General features: G+C 37.3%; 1 protein-coding gene across 1 annotated transcript in view; it reads right to left on the bottom strand.

Moving 5' to 3' along the window:
- Ankle2 (ankyrin repeat and LEM domain-containing protein 2) overlaps positions 1 to 13,590 on the bottom strand; it is a 54,614-nt gene that overhangs the window by 31,542 nt on the left and 9,482 nt on the right. Inside the window, exons 2-8 of the mRNA XM_053783193.2 lie at positions 12,286 to 12,430; positions 10,869 to 11,089; positions 9,829 to 10,109; positions 9,324 to 9,449; positions 8,961 to 9,206; positions 6,509 to 6,748; positions 1,411 to 1,568 (exon numbers count right to left, since the gene is read on the bottom strand). Of these exons, the coding sequence (XP_053639168.1) occupies positions 1,411 to 1,568; positions 6,509 to 6,748; positions 8,961 to 9,206; positions 9,324 to 9,449; positions 9,829 to 10,109; positions 10,869 to 11,089; positions 12,286 to 12,398 (1,385 nt within the window). The 5' untranslated portion in view covers positions 12,399 to 12,430. The remainder of the gene's footprint in view (positions 1 to 1,410; positions 1,569 to 6,508; positions 6,749 to 8,960; positions 9,207 to 9,323; positions 9,450 to 9,828; positions 10,110 to 10,868; positions 11,090 to 12,285; positions 12,431 to 13,590) is intronic.

Below are 13,590 nucleotides of genomic sequence, written 5' to 3'. Positions count from 1 at the left end.
TAGTAACCCCTTCTCCTGTATGGCCAGTTCTTTGAAAAAAAAAAATTACACTATAGTCATGTTTGTCAGTGAGGAAACAAAATCATAAGTGACTGGTAAAAACCTGACAAAGGACAACTAATAAACATCTCCACTGATACAGAAATTGAACATAACAAAATAGAAAACTAGCAGGTACATGCCCCATGTACCCACGTACTCACCCATTTCCTCCCTATCTTGAGGTATTAGCAAACAATAATTTTGATACAACTGGAAAAAATAATGAATGGGACACATGGTAAAGAGACCGTGAAGCCAGTAAGACAAAAATTAGTACTGCAATTATAAAGAAAAAATCGGTACATGATCTTAGCTACACATTCTTATATTCAAACTTGGGATGTACCCTAAAATCCATCCACATAAAATGCCATACATACAGAAGGTAACATTCATCAGACCACCTAAAAATCCAGTTAAGCAATCCAGGAAGTCATGTAAATAACTAGAAACTTAACTGCTGCACAGTGGAAAACTTATTTGACAGAATATTACTATTTTCCCCAATTCATGCTTGATGTACTGTATGAGGAGGCTGGAGACAGTGCAGATGTCATATTTGAGGGCAGTGTGTGGTGTGAATATTATACAGAGAATTCAGAGTAAGACTCACCAAGGGTATAATTCAGAGGGCTAAGGAGGGGCTGTTAGGGTGTTTTTGGTATTTAGAGATGATGGAGCAGAATAGGATGAATAAGAAGGCAAACAAATCAGGGGCAGAAAGGAGGGGTAGGGATCATGCTAGGAAGAATTGGGAGGAACAAAGGAGGCTTCGAGTGCTTGGTGCTTGAGCATCCATCAAGTTTGTGTGAGCACGTTAGATTAGACTGAGCAGAGACAAATTGATTTCATGATTTGACATGTTGTTAGTGTGTGCATGGTAATATTTATGAAGTGATTCAGGAAAATCAGTTAGCCAGACTTCAGCCACCACTCTATAGGAGGGGCTGAAGAGGTAGCAGTTCCGAGGGTTATTATGAATTGTGACGTCTGCACACTTCTGGCAAGGCAGCTACTGAATGAATGATAGTTAACAGGTTTCTTTGTTTTCCAATTCAACCTACCTCAGTGGGAGGGGGACACCAGTGGTAAAAAAAAAAAAATTACTGTATAAACAATTCTGAGTGGGATTTACTCTGAATTTAGTGATCACTGTCAGTTAAATCCCAAATCAAAATACCCAGTGGCAATAACAATAACAGAAAATTCTAGATTTAATAAACTTTAAATTTTTCTGGATGTTGTATGGCCAGAGATTTTGTCTGTTAAAATCTATTTAATTAGGATTTGTTAAATCAAGATTTTTTTAATATATACGGTACTGAACATGGCTAAAATACAGTACATACTTTTTTACATCACACTCACCTGCCCAGTTTTTCCAATCCCTTTTCTTGGTCTGTTAGCCGAAGAGATGCTATGCGATTCTTCGACTGATGTGTAGGTGATGATGTAGAAATGTTTCGCCATAACCGATGAAAGACTTCTGCTTGTGTGGGGCTCATTGGACCTGCATATCCCCGTACCTAAAATAATAGTAACAAAAAAATAAATAGTCACCTTCAGTGCTGCTGGTTGCAATACAAAAGGAGTGAGATTAATAAGTTAAGTAAGCCTAGGGAACAAATAGATTTGATTGTTAAAAATATATGAGGAGAGTTATTAAATGGAGAGTTAGAGGTATCGGGAAGATGGAGGGAATATTCTGAGGAACTGTTAGATGTTGATGAAGATAGGGATGCTGTGATTTTTGTCTATAGAGCAAGAAGGAATAATATCTTGTAGGAGTGGTGAGGAGGAGCGAGTTGTAAATGTAGGGAAAGTTTGTGAGGCAGTGGGTAGAATGAAAAGGGGTAAAGCAGCTGGGATTGATGAGATAAAGATACAAATGTTAAAAGCAGGCGAGGATATAGTTTTGGAGTGGTTGGTGCTTTTATTTAATAAATGATTGGCAGAGAGCATGCATAGTTCCTTTGTATAAAGGCAAAGGGACAAAAGATAATGCAAAAATTATAGGAGAATAAGTTTGTTAACTTTCGTTTTTCCTTTTGGGCTACCCCACCTCAGTGGGATACGGCTGATACGTTGAAAGAAAAGAAGTCTGTTGGGTCCTAGGTAGTAGGTTGGTAGACAGCAACTGCCCAGGGGGGTACTACCGTCCTGCTAAGTGAGTGTAAAACGGAAACCTGTAATTGTTTTACATGATGGTAGGATTGCTGGTGTCTTTTTTCTGTCTCATAAACATGCAAGATTTCAGGTACGTCTTGCTACTTCTACTTACACTTAGGTCACACTACACATACATGTAAAAGCATATATATACACACCCTTCTGGGTTTTCTTCTATTTTCTTTCTAGTTCTTGTTCTTGTTTATTTCCTCTTATCTCCATGGGGAAGTGGAACAGAATTCCTCCTCCGTAAGCCATGCGTGTTGTAAGAGGCGACTAAAATGCCAGGAGCAAGGGGCTAGTAACCCCTTCTCCTGGATGGATTACTAAATTTAAAAAGAGAAACGTTTGTTTTTCTTTTCGGGCCACCCTGCCTCGGTGGGATATGGCCGGTTTGTTGAAAAAAAAAAAAAAAGTCTGTTGAGTATACCTGGTAAAGTGTATGGGAGAGTTATTACTGAAAGAATTAAGAGTGAGATGGAGAGTAGGATAGCAGATGAACAGGGAAGCTTCAGGAAGGGTAAAGGGTGTGTAAACCAAGTGTTTACAGTGAAACATATAGGTGATCAGTATCTAGATAAGAGTAAAGAGGTTTTTGTGGCATTTATGGATTTGGAAAAGGCATATGACAGGGTGGATAGGGGGCAATGTGGTAGATGTTACAAATGCATGGAATAGGAGATAGGTTATTAAATCAGTGAAAAGTTTTTACAAGAAGAGTGAGGCCCAGGTTAGAGTATGTAGGAGAGAGGGAGATTATTTCCCAGTAAAAGTAGGCCTTAGACAAGGATGTGTGATGTAACCATGACTGTTCAATATATTTATAGATGGGGTTGTAAGAGAAGTGAATGCTCGGGTATTGACAAGAAGTGTGGGGTTAAAAGATAAAGAATGTAACACAAAGTGAGAGTTGTCACAGTTGCTCTTTGCTGATGACACTGTGCTTTTGGGAGATTCTGAAGAGAAGTTGCAGAGGCTGGTGGATGAGTTTGGTAGGGTATGTAAAAGAAGAAAATTGAAGTAAGGTGATGAGGATAACAAAAAATTAGGTAACGAAAGATTGGATATCAGGTTGGAGGGAGAGAGTATGGAGGAGGTGAATATGTTCAGATATTTAAGAGTGGACATGTCAGCAGCTGGATCTATGAAAGATGAGATGAATCACAGAATTGACAAGGGGAAAAAAGTGAGTGGTGCACTGAGGAGTCTGTGGAGACAAAGAACTTTGTCCATCGAAGCAAAGAGGGGAATGTATGAGAGTATAGTTATGCCAACACTCTTATATGGGTGTGAAGCATGTGTGGTGAATGTTGCAACAAGGAGAAGGCTGGAGGCAGTGGAGATGTCATGTCTGAGAGCAATGTGTGGTGTGCATATAATGAAGAGAATTCGTAGGAAATTAGGAGGAGGTATGGGATTACCAAAACTATTATCCAGAGGGTTGAGGAGAGGTTGTTGGGACATGTAGAGAGGGTGTAACAAAATAGAATGACTTTGAGAGTGTATAAATCTGTAGTGGAGGGAAGGCAGGGTAGAGGTCGGCCCAGGAAAGGTTGGAGGGAGGGGGTAAAGGAGGTTTTGTATGCGAGGTGCTTGGACTTTTAGCAAGCATGTGTGAGCATGTTAGATAGGAGTGAATGGAGACAAATGGTTCTTAGGACTTGATGTGTTGTTGGAGCATGAGCAGGGTAATGTTTATGAAGGGATTCAGGGAAAATGGCAGGCTGGACTTGAATACTGGAGATGGGAAAGTACAGTGCCTGCACTCTGAAAGAGGGGTGTTAATGTTGCAGTTTTATAACTGTAGTGTAAGTGCACCTCTGGCAAGACAGTGATGGAGTGAATGATGGTGAACATTTTTCTTTTTCGGGTCACCCTACCTTGGTTGGAAACAGTCAATGTGTTAATAAAAAAATAAAAAAACCTTCCTCCCTCTCAATGTACCAGAATATGAGCTCATTCTCAAAGACTGTATATACATACAGTATACATTATTTAACACTGTCCATATTTAGTACATTGAAGCTCATTACACTATTCACTGCAGAAGATACTGGTTCTATGAATGAGATATGTCAGTGGATTCATAGTGATGTACCCTTGCCAGAATTCTCATCTTGTAGATGAATGGTTCACAGAACCGACACGTTGATAAATTAGACACATGTGCAACTCTTGGGTATCTTTATTAAGGAAACGTTTCGCCACACAGTGGCTTCATCAGTCCATACAAAGGAGAATCTTGAAGAACAGGAGTAGAATGAGGTAATCAGTCCCTCAACCTTGAGTCGATGTGGTCAGTCCATCAATCTTGAATAGAATACGGCATACGTGCGGAGAAGGAGCTTATAAACCGTAGGCAGGAGAGGTGCAGCAGTCATAGGTGGTGTCACATTTGTTCAATGTGGAAGTAGGTCGTGCCCAAGAATTAGGCAAGCGTAGGATTCCCAAGTATTAAGATCCCAAGAAGTTGCAGTGTCTGACAGACTTGTTCTCAGGGGTCCCAAATTTAAAAAAAAAAAAATATTATTTTTTCTTATGAAAAGATAGAGAATCTTTTCTCGATCATAATGACACCAAAAGTATGAAATTTGACGGAAAACTTATGGAATTATGCTCTCGCGAAGTTAGTGGTCTCAACGACGTTTACGCATCGGCGATTTTGCCCACTTTGAGCCCTATTTTCGGCCAATTCCAGTGTACTAGTCGAAAAAATCATAACTATTTCACTAGAACTCCATTTTTTCTATCGAATGAGTACAAGAAACCACCCATTTACTGATTTCAACTAACCAATAAAGTGGTCAGAATTTAGCAATTTTACCAATTTCACACAAATTTCAAAAGATGCCAATTTCCGAATAGGGTCCAGAATAAACAAGAAAGACATTCCTGGCACTACAATAACAAGTTCTCTGTTCATTAGTCACATCCCCAGGCCCCTCTTATATTTCTTTGGCTTTCCACTTTGAATTTTTATTCTTACAAAAAATAGAAGATTTACTGTTATGCAGACTACTGCATTAGTGTAGAAATGGTATAATATCAGCACACTTGTGAAAGTATATTAGACTCACCAGTTGATGTGTATTGGATGCTTGGCATGATTTGTTTACTTTTGAACTTTGGTAAAAATTTAACATTTCTGCTACTTTGAGCTCAATTTCAAGGTACTTTTCATTGTAAAACCAGTCAAAATCATCTCAATTTCTGTAATATGTCTTCCATTCAATAAAATGAGACCAGGAAAACTAGAATACAACAATAAATACCATACGAAAATACAGTGCAAAGTCGCTGATTTAATCCAAAAACACGGTCAAATTTTTTTTTTTCTCATTACACACTGTGCTGCAGGATTTTTTTTATACTGCGCACACTGACCACATAGACCCATTCTTTCATATGTAGGCCTACCAGCTTTCTCTCACTAGATTTGAGGGTGCTAGAATTTAGGTGTACTAGTACGTTAAAAAACCCTGGGGCGTAAGCCATACTAGTACGGCCGAAACCCTGAAAGGGTTAATGACAAATTCTAATTACAGTAGACCCCCTTTAGTGAACATTCACCTAACATAATTCAAAAGAACAAAAATTAAAAATCTAGGACCCTTTCCCCACATGACAATCAACTCCTGCTCATACAATGATCAAATTCCAGGCTGTCGTCCCTATACATTAAAGTAAAAGGACACAAGTGCAACTAATGTGACATTTTTATTGTGGCAACGTTTCGCACTTGTGTCCTTTAACTTTACATATTGTCGGTAATTCTACCAACTTTATAACGACTCTATATATTGTTTATCATTTCATAGCCCTCCATAGATGGAATTAAATCATTTATTTCCTGCATCAGCAGTCAACACACAGTTTTCATATCCTAAGAATGATCAGTTAAAATGTGAGAATGGGGATTTTAACATACTGACAAATATATGAATAAGAAAGATTGTACTGGGGTGGACCTGCTTAGCATGGACCAACAAGCCTACAGCAGTGCTCCTTCATTCTTTTGCTCTTATATACTTTTTTGTTATTTTTATTATTTTTACATATTTTTTGGGGTAGTATGTACTCTTAGGACATGGGATATAACTCTGGGCATCTATAATTACAAAAAATGGAGCTTATGGCCAAAAATATACTGTACATACTGATAAAGTTCTACACAGAGCAAAATGATGTCACTATAAGAGCTTGTTCTGATCATGTCTTTTCTTCATTACTGCCAGCAGTAGGCCTTTGAAGCCTGCAGAACTATGAAATAGAACCTAAGGTACATGATAAAGAATACCTTTAATGATGGACTTATAAGGCTAGCTGGGGTTCCAGAAGTATGGAAAGGAGTAAGCAGTTGATCTTGAGTAATAGGGCTGGTTGGACTCTCTAGCTTAAGTGACCATGGATTTCCCACTTGCGGTAAAAGACAGTGATCATCATCACGAAGGAGTGGCACATAATACTGCTCCCCAAGCAGGATACCGATTTCTTCAGAAACTTTAGATTTGTTATCTTTCATTCTTGAACATATGACCTGAAAAATATAAAATCAATATATACAAATCTGTACAGTACTAAATTCTGATGTATGAAAAACTGCTAATGTATCTGTCAGTAGGTCAGTGAGCCACATAGGAATAACATCCCAGCAACATATTCCAGTACTCATTTCACCAGTACAATATAATAAACCTAATTACCTAGGGAATAGAAGGGAATCAGGTTTGATCAGAGGAAGAAAAGGATACCTCCGAGAATGTATGACTACAGTAGGACTCCCGTATCCATGGGGGATATGTTTCAAAGACCTACCGCAGATACTGAAACCGTGGATAGTAGCAAACCCTATATACAAGTCTTTTTTGTTTACCTACATACCTATTCTTAGATAGTAGGTTGGTAGACAGCAACCACCCAGGGAGGTACTACCATCCTGCCAAGTGAGTGTGAAATGGAAGCCTGTAATTGTTTTACATGATGGTAGGATTGGTGTCTTTTTTCTGTAACATAAACACGCAAGATTTCAGGTACGTCTTGCTACTTCTACTAACACTTAGGTCACACTACACATGTCCCTCTGGGTTTTCTTCTATTTCCTTACTAGTTCTTGTTCTTGTTCATTTCCTCTTATCTCCATGAGGAAGTGGAACAGAATTTTTCCTCCATGAGTGATGCGTGTCATAAGAGGCGACTAAAGTGCTGGGAGCAAGGGGCTAGTAACCCCTTCTTCTGTGCTTTTTTTTTTTTAACACACTGGCCATTTCCCACTGAAGCAGGGTGACCCAAAAAAGAAAAAAACCCAAAAAGAAAGAAAAATACTTTCATCATCATTCAACACTTTCACCATAACTCATACATAATCACTGTCTTCGCAGAGGCGCTCAGATACGACAGTTTAGAAGTCCCTCCAAACTGCCAGTATCCCAAACCGCTCCTATAAAGTGCAGGCATTGTACTTCCCATTTCCAGGACTCAAGTCCGACTAACTGGTTTCCCTGAATCCCTTCAAAAATATTACCCTGCTCACACTCCAACATCTCATCAAGTCGCAAAAACCATTTGTCTCCAGTCACTCCTAACATGCCCACGCATGCTTGGTGGAAGTCCAAGCCCCTTACCCACAAAACCTCCTTTACCCCCTCCCTCCAACCTTTTCGAGGACAACCCCCTAACCCGCCTTCCTTCCCCTACAGATTTATATGCTCTCAAAGTCATTCTACTTTGTTCTATTCTTTCTAAATGACCAAACCACCTCAACAACCCCTCTTCAGCCCTCTAACTAATACTTTTAGTAACTCCACACCTCCTCCTAATTTCCACACTCCGTATTCTCTGCATAATATTTACACCACACAATGCCTTTAGGCATGACATCTCCACTGCCTCCAGCTGCCTCCTCGCCACAGCATTGACAACCCAAGCTTCTCCTGTATTTATTACTAAATTTAAAACAAGAAACTTTCGTTTTTCCTTTTAGGCCACCCTGCTTTGGTGGGATGCAGCCGGTTTGTTGAAAGAAGAAGACATACCTATTATAAAGTTTAATTGATAAATTATGTACAGTAAGTGGGAGCACTTCATGGCTTCTCTTGGGCATTAAAGAACTTTCACCATCACTACTTTTGAACTTTGAGACAATTATTAAGCAAAATTGAAGGTTATTTTTGAACTGCAGATAACTGAACCTGCAGATACCAGATCTGCAGATATGGGGGTCCTACTGTATTTATATTGCAGCAACAGCATATGTCAAACACAGGTACATACAGTAAATACTAGGGACCAGCAAATTATGGGATCAAGGCTATGCTGATTTCTAACAAAATTGGCAAATGTGGTGGTTCTGAAGAACAATATTGGTCCAAGCTCACAATTTTGCTAACATGATAATGCAGTAAGGTACTCTATAAAAGGTATAAACAACATTTATACCTTTTATACAGTACATATAAAAAGTAGACTATAATATATATGACAACTTCTTCATGTAGAACCTCTCGAGGCCCTCTAGGTTGCCCTAAAGAGCTCTACACAGTGACACTGGTATCAATAATGTAGATCTACATGGGAGAGAGTGAAGGGGTTAAGTTTGTCGGGGTAACCATTTGTGTTTACACAAAAAAAAAAATATAACTGTTTGGACAAGCAGACCAACAGTACATCTAATTTGCCAAATACTTTTTACTTCTTATTTTTATGCAAAATAATTAAAAGACCAACATTTCCAAAATTGAAATATAACTTACATCACTTGGTTTTTGACTATATTTATTATTCCTAGACTTGTCACATGCTGAGTAAGTGGTCAATATCCTGACACACTCCACACAGCCATGCTTGCTAGCAAAGTGTAAAGGTGTTTCATTAAGCCCTTTATCAGGAGTGTTGAGATACAGATCCAACAGGTAGGTGCTGCGCCTTTCAGAACTTTCCAGAGCATCATCGGGATATAATTTTTGGAAAAATTCAGCTTGTGCAACTGTAGCCAGCACCTATGAAAAAAGAAAGGAAAACTGTTAAATTTTAAAATGCCGTACAGTATACAGTTCCTATTAGACTCATAAAAATAAATAAATGAATACAGGTAAATATGTTTTCTGTGAACACACCTTTTCAACAAACTTTGGCTTGTTAGTGCGGCAGGCAACATGGAGAGCATTATAGCGAAAGCCTTCTTGAAGAATTGCCGGAGTGTCCCCACTACTAACCAAGTACCTTGGGTTCTCATCAATGCACTGCAAGAAAATAATATTTATACATTCCCTTTTTAAAAGTGCAAGATGGTAAATAAAGAAACATATATACTGGCACACTGCTAAACGGTTCCTAATACTGTAATATTGTGATGGGAAAACTGTAGAATTAAACAGTCAAGAAAGTCAGCAAGTCAGCAGACAGGAGAGCTAGTGAGTAGGGCAAGAAAGTCAACAAGTTGGAAAGCAAAAGGGAAGGCCAGATAAGTAAGAGTGAGCAGGTAGAAATGGTGAGAGGTGGGCAACAAAATAATTTAACACATGAAACAAATAGTCAATGACTTGTGCATTTTACTCTCTCTCTTGCTATATATAGTCATATTATCCAATCAATTAACAAAAGTATAACTTAAAAACCAACCTGACTAAAGTATACCATATCACCCTTTTCTATTGCTTTTCGGAACTTTACTAGGTCTTGCGATTTTGGTCCACGGAAAGGACTGGGCTTCTCTGCACTTACACCTGTGTATATTCCCCCATCTTCCCCTGAAGTAGCACCATGAGGGACAATTACATCTGGGCCATTTTCTGCAAAATGCATGGCTGCATCGTATGTCCTGAATGATTTGAACCGTGAACCACGGTACTTTTTCATCACAGCCAAACATGCTGTTTGGTCTATGTATACTTTCTGAAAATCTGAAATGATTGAAATAATGTCAATAATTAAAAGGAGAAGTGAATAATACCAACAAATATACAGCACTACAGTATACTTCCTTTGAGATATTACTGGTTTAAAGCCTACTGTGTGGGCAAAACATAGTCAACAAAGGATCACATTATATGCTCGTGTCTATTTTTCCATTATGATGATATTTTATCCCAACATGAGCTATATGTGCACATTTGTTTGTTTGTACTGCAATGAGGATAATGCAGAACATACACAAAATCTGATGGTGAATGATCTAAGACACAAAAAGTAGTGATGTTTGGTGAAGGATTTGCATGAAATTATGTTGTATACCACAAAAATTATATATGCATAAAAAACTACACACAAAAATATTAGTAAAGATTGTACTTTAGTACATGTCAATGATATGTGATTATTTTTTCTGTTAACTTATCATAAAAATAATTCTGTACTATAATTTAGCAAATTAAAATACTGTAAAGAAATGAGCAGAGGCAAGAACTTTCCTTAAGAAATTCTACTATTAGTAATTCATTCTATTTAGAAATTCTACTATTAGTAATTCATTCTATTTAAAAAAAAATGCAAAGCAATTTCTTAACAAGGAAATATTTACTAAATACTGTTCTCATGAGCACAAACAAATGAAAAACTGCATTACTGTATAAATACTAGTGCAACTGAAATTAGGTTATGCAGAAAATTATTAAATTCATCCTGAACTTACTGACCAGTGTAATGCACTGAAGCACACCTACCTGAATCAACGGTATCAACATCTACAGTGTTTGGTAGGTAGACACCATAATACACATCTGCTTCAGCTATGCGTTGAGCAGTACATGTCAGTGAGCCAGTGCTATCCTCTGGAAAAACTCTGTGACTCTTGCCTTTCAAAATAATATCATCAATATCGTTTTCTGGCTTCTCACCAGAGTTTTCCTCACGCTTTCTCTTCAGCATACGCTCAATTATTCCTCTGTTGGAATATAGTATATATATAATATTGTAATAGGCCATAAAATAAATACCCTTTTGTTTAATCTATGAAGCTGTTCTTTAAAACATTAAGACAAAATTATATATCATTTAATCTCATCAGGGTGAGTGAAGAAGAAATCCCATTTCTCCTATCTCAGTAAACCTCACAGTACACACACACAAAAAAAAATCATTAAAAATTCCACCTCTTCTTTATTTGCTGTCTTTCAGTAATGTAATCCTCTGGGGTGCAATGATTAATGTGTAATGATGAGGGAAGGATGTAGAAAACTGAAAAGTTCATAAAAGCTCTTGTTAGAATACAGTAGTAAGATTTTAACACCATGATGCATGCTATCTGACTGATTTGCTGGAGGATACAGAAGTGAGAAAATATTGTGTGGGGCAGCAGCCGGATTACGGTCATCATGAAAATCTTTGATCATGACTGCTATCTGATGTGCATTTTAATAGTCTTCAGCAGAAATACATGGTGTTTATTCCAAATTCATATGAATAGTATCAAAATGAAAAGGTAGTTATTTACATTTCATATTTTGCTGTAAATTAGTTTATGCTGAATAAATTTTTAAAAATGTCACAATTTTTTCATAGAAGCTTTTATCTGCACAGGTTTCCTACCCGCACATGATCACATATCATTTTGGTTAACTTAATGACTTTAGGTGGACCCTTAAATCAATTCAGAATTTAAAAATAATTCATAGGTTCAATAACAAGAGAAAATAGAACACTTAAGCCTAGGGACAATCCAGGGCATTTAATGCACCCTTATACATAATACTTGCCAAATGTAAGTGTTTCCCAGCAACACTTACATTGTTCAATCATATTGTTGGCTATTGTAAATGTGGTGTGCACACTAAGAAGTGTACATTTCAATGTATACAGGATAAAAGTTTATGTCAATCCTTAATTCTCTTATGGATGAAAGAATGCTTGACAATTCAAAGCAAGGGCGATTATTGCCTTTATGCCCATCAGCTTAGTCCATGATCCAGGCAGGTGAAGAATTAAAGGTATAGAATAATTCAGAAGCCAGTGTGAGAGACATCATCAGTGTCAAGAGATAAATCTAACACACAATGCAAAACAACACAGGCTTAAAAAAAATCAATTATCAATAAAGAAAAGTAATTGCAAATAGAATTCTCAAAATATTTTGCTGGATACCTGGTAGTTGGCGTTATGGGTCCTACAGTTTCACCTAGGTTTTCTAGCGCTTCCTTTAACTTCTCATCTGAAAGCTGCGATATCTCATCAAATTTTACCTTTTCCTCTGCCATTATTCACCCTGATTATTCACCACTGAACACATCTGAAGGAAATACAAAAGTATGACATAGTATTATATAATATTTTTACCAAAACTCCCTACAGCATTTTCTACATATAATTAAAAATGAAAATAACTAGCATAAATAGTAGATATATTTTAGGATGAATACTGTATATACTATTTTGATTACTTGTACCTCCTATAATATAAAATGGGATAAGGTGACCTCTCACAATGTCACTAGAAAAAAATGAAGGATAGTGAGAAAAGACAGGAGAAGCAGGCAATCAAGGGAAAAAATGAAGGAATAATAATAACAACAACAACAACAACAATAATAATAATAATAATAATAATAATAATAATAATAATAATAATAATAATAATAATAATAATAATAATAATATTTATAGTTACACTTAGGTCACACTACACATACGTGTACATGTTTATGTATACACACTCATCTGAGTTTTCTTTTATTTTATCTTAATAGTTCTTGTTCTTATTGTTTTTCCTTTGATATCCATGGGGAAGTGGAATAAGAATCTTTCCTCCGTAAGCCATGCGTGTTGTAAAAGTCAACTAAAATGCTGGGAACAATGGGCTAGTAACTGCTTTTCCTGTATAGCCTACTAAAAAGAAAAAGCAGAAAACCATCAAAGTTGGATGTTTGAATGTGAATGGATGTTGTGCCAATGATAAGAAAAGAGATGATTGTGGATGTTATGAATAAGAAGCTGGATGTCCTGGCTTTAAGTGAAACAAAGCTGAAGGGGGTGGGAGAGTTTCAGTGGAGAGAAATAAATGGGATTGGGTCAGAGGTTTCATATAGAGTTAGAGCTAAAGATGAAGTAGCAATAATGTTGAAGGATAAGTTATGGCTGGAGAAGAGGGAATATAAATGTACTAATTCAAGGATTATGTGGAGTAAAATAAGGGTTGGATGTGAAAAGTGGGTTATTGTAAGCATTTATGCACCTGGAGGAGAGAGAAGTGTAGAGGAGAGAGAGAGATTTTGGGAAATGTTGAGTGAGAGCATGGGGAGTTTTGAACCACGTGTGAGAGTACTTGTGGTTGGGGATTTCAATGCTAAAGTGGGTAAAAATGTTGTGGAGGGAGTAGTAGGTAAATCTGGGGTGCCAGGGGTAAATGAAAATGGGGAGCCTTTAATTGAGCTATGTGTAGAAAGAGGTTTG

This window comes from Cherax quadricarinatus, chromosome 57, assembly GCF_038502225.1.
Source record: "Cherax quadricarinatus isolate ZL_2023a chromosome 57, ASM3850222v1, whole genome shotgun sequence".
Lineage (NCBI taxonomy): Eukaryota > Metazoa > Arthropoda > Malacostraca > Decapoda > Parastacidae > Cherax > Cherax quadricarinatus.
The sequence above is the reverse complement of the archived record's forward strand: the minus strand, read 5'-3'. Positions and strand labels throughout refer to the sequence as shown.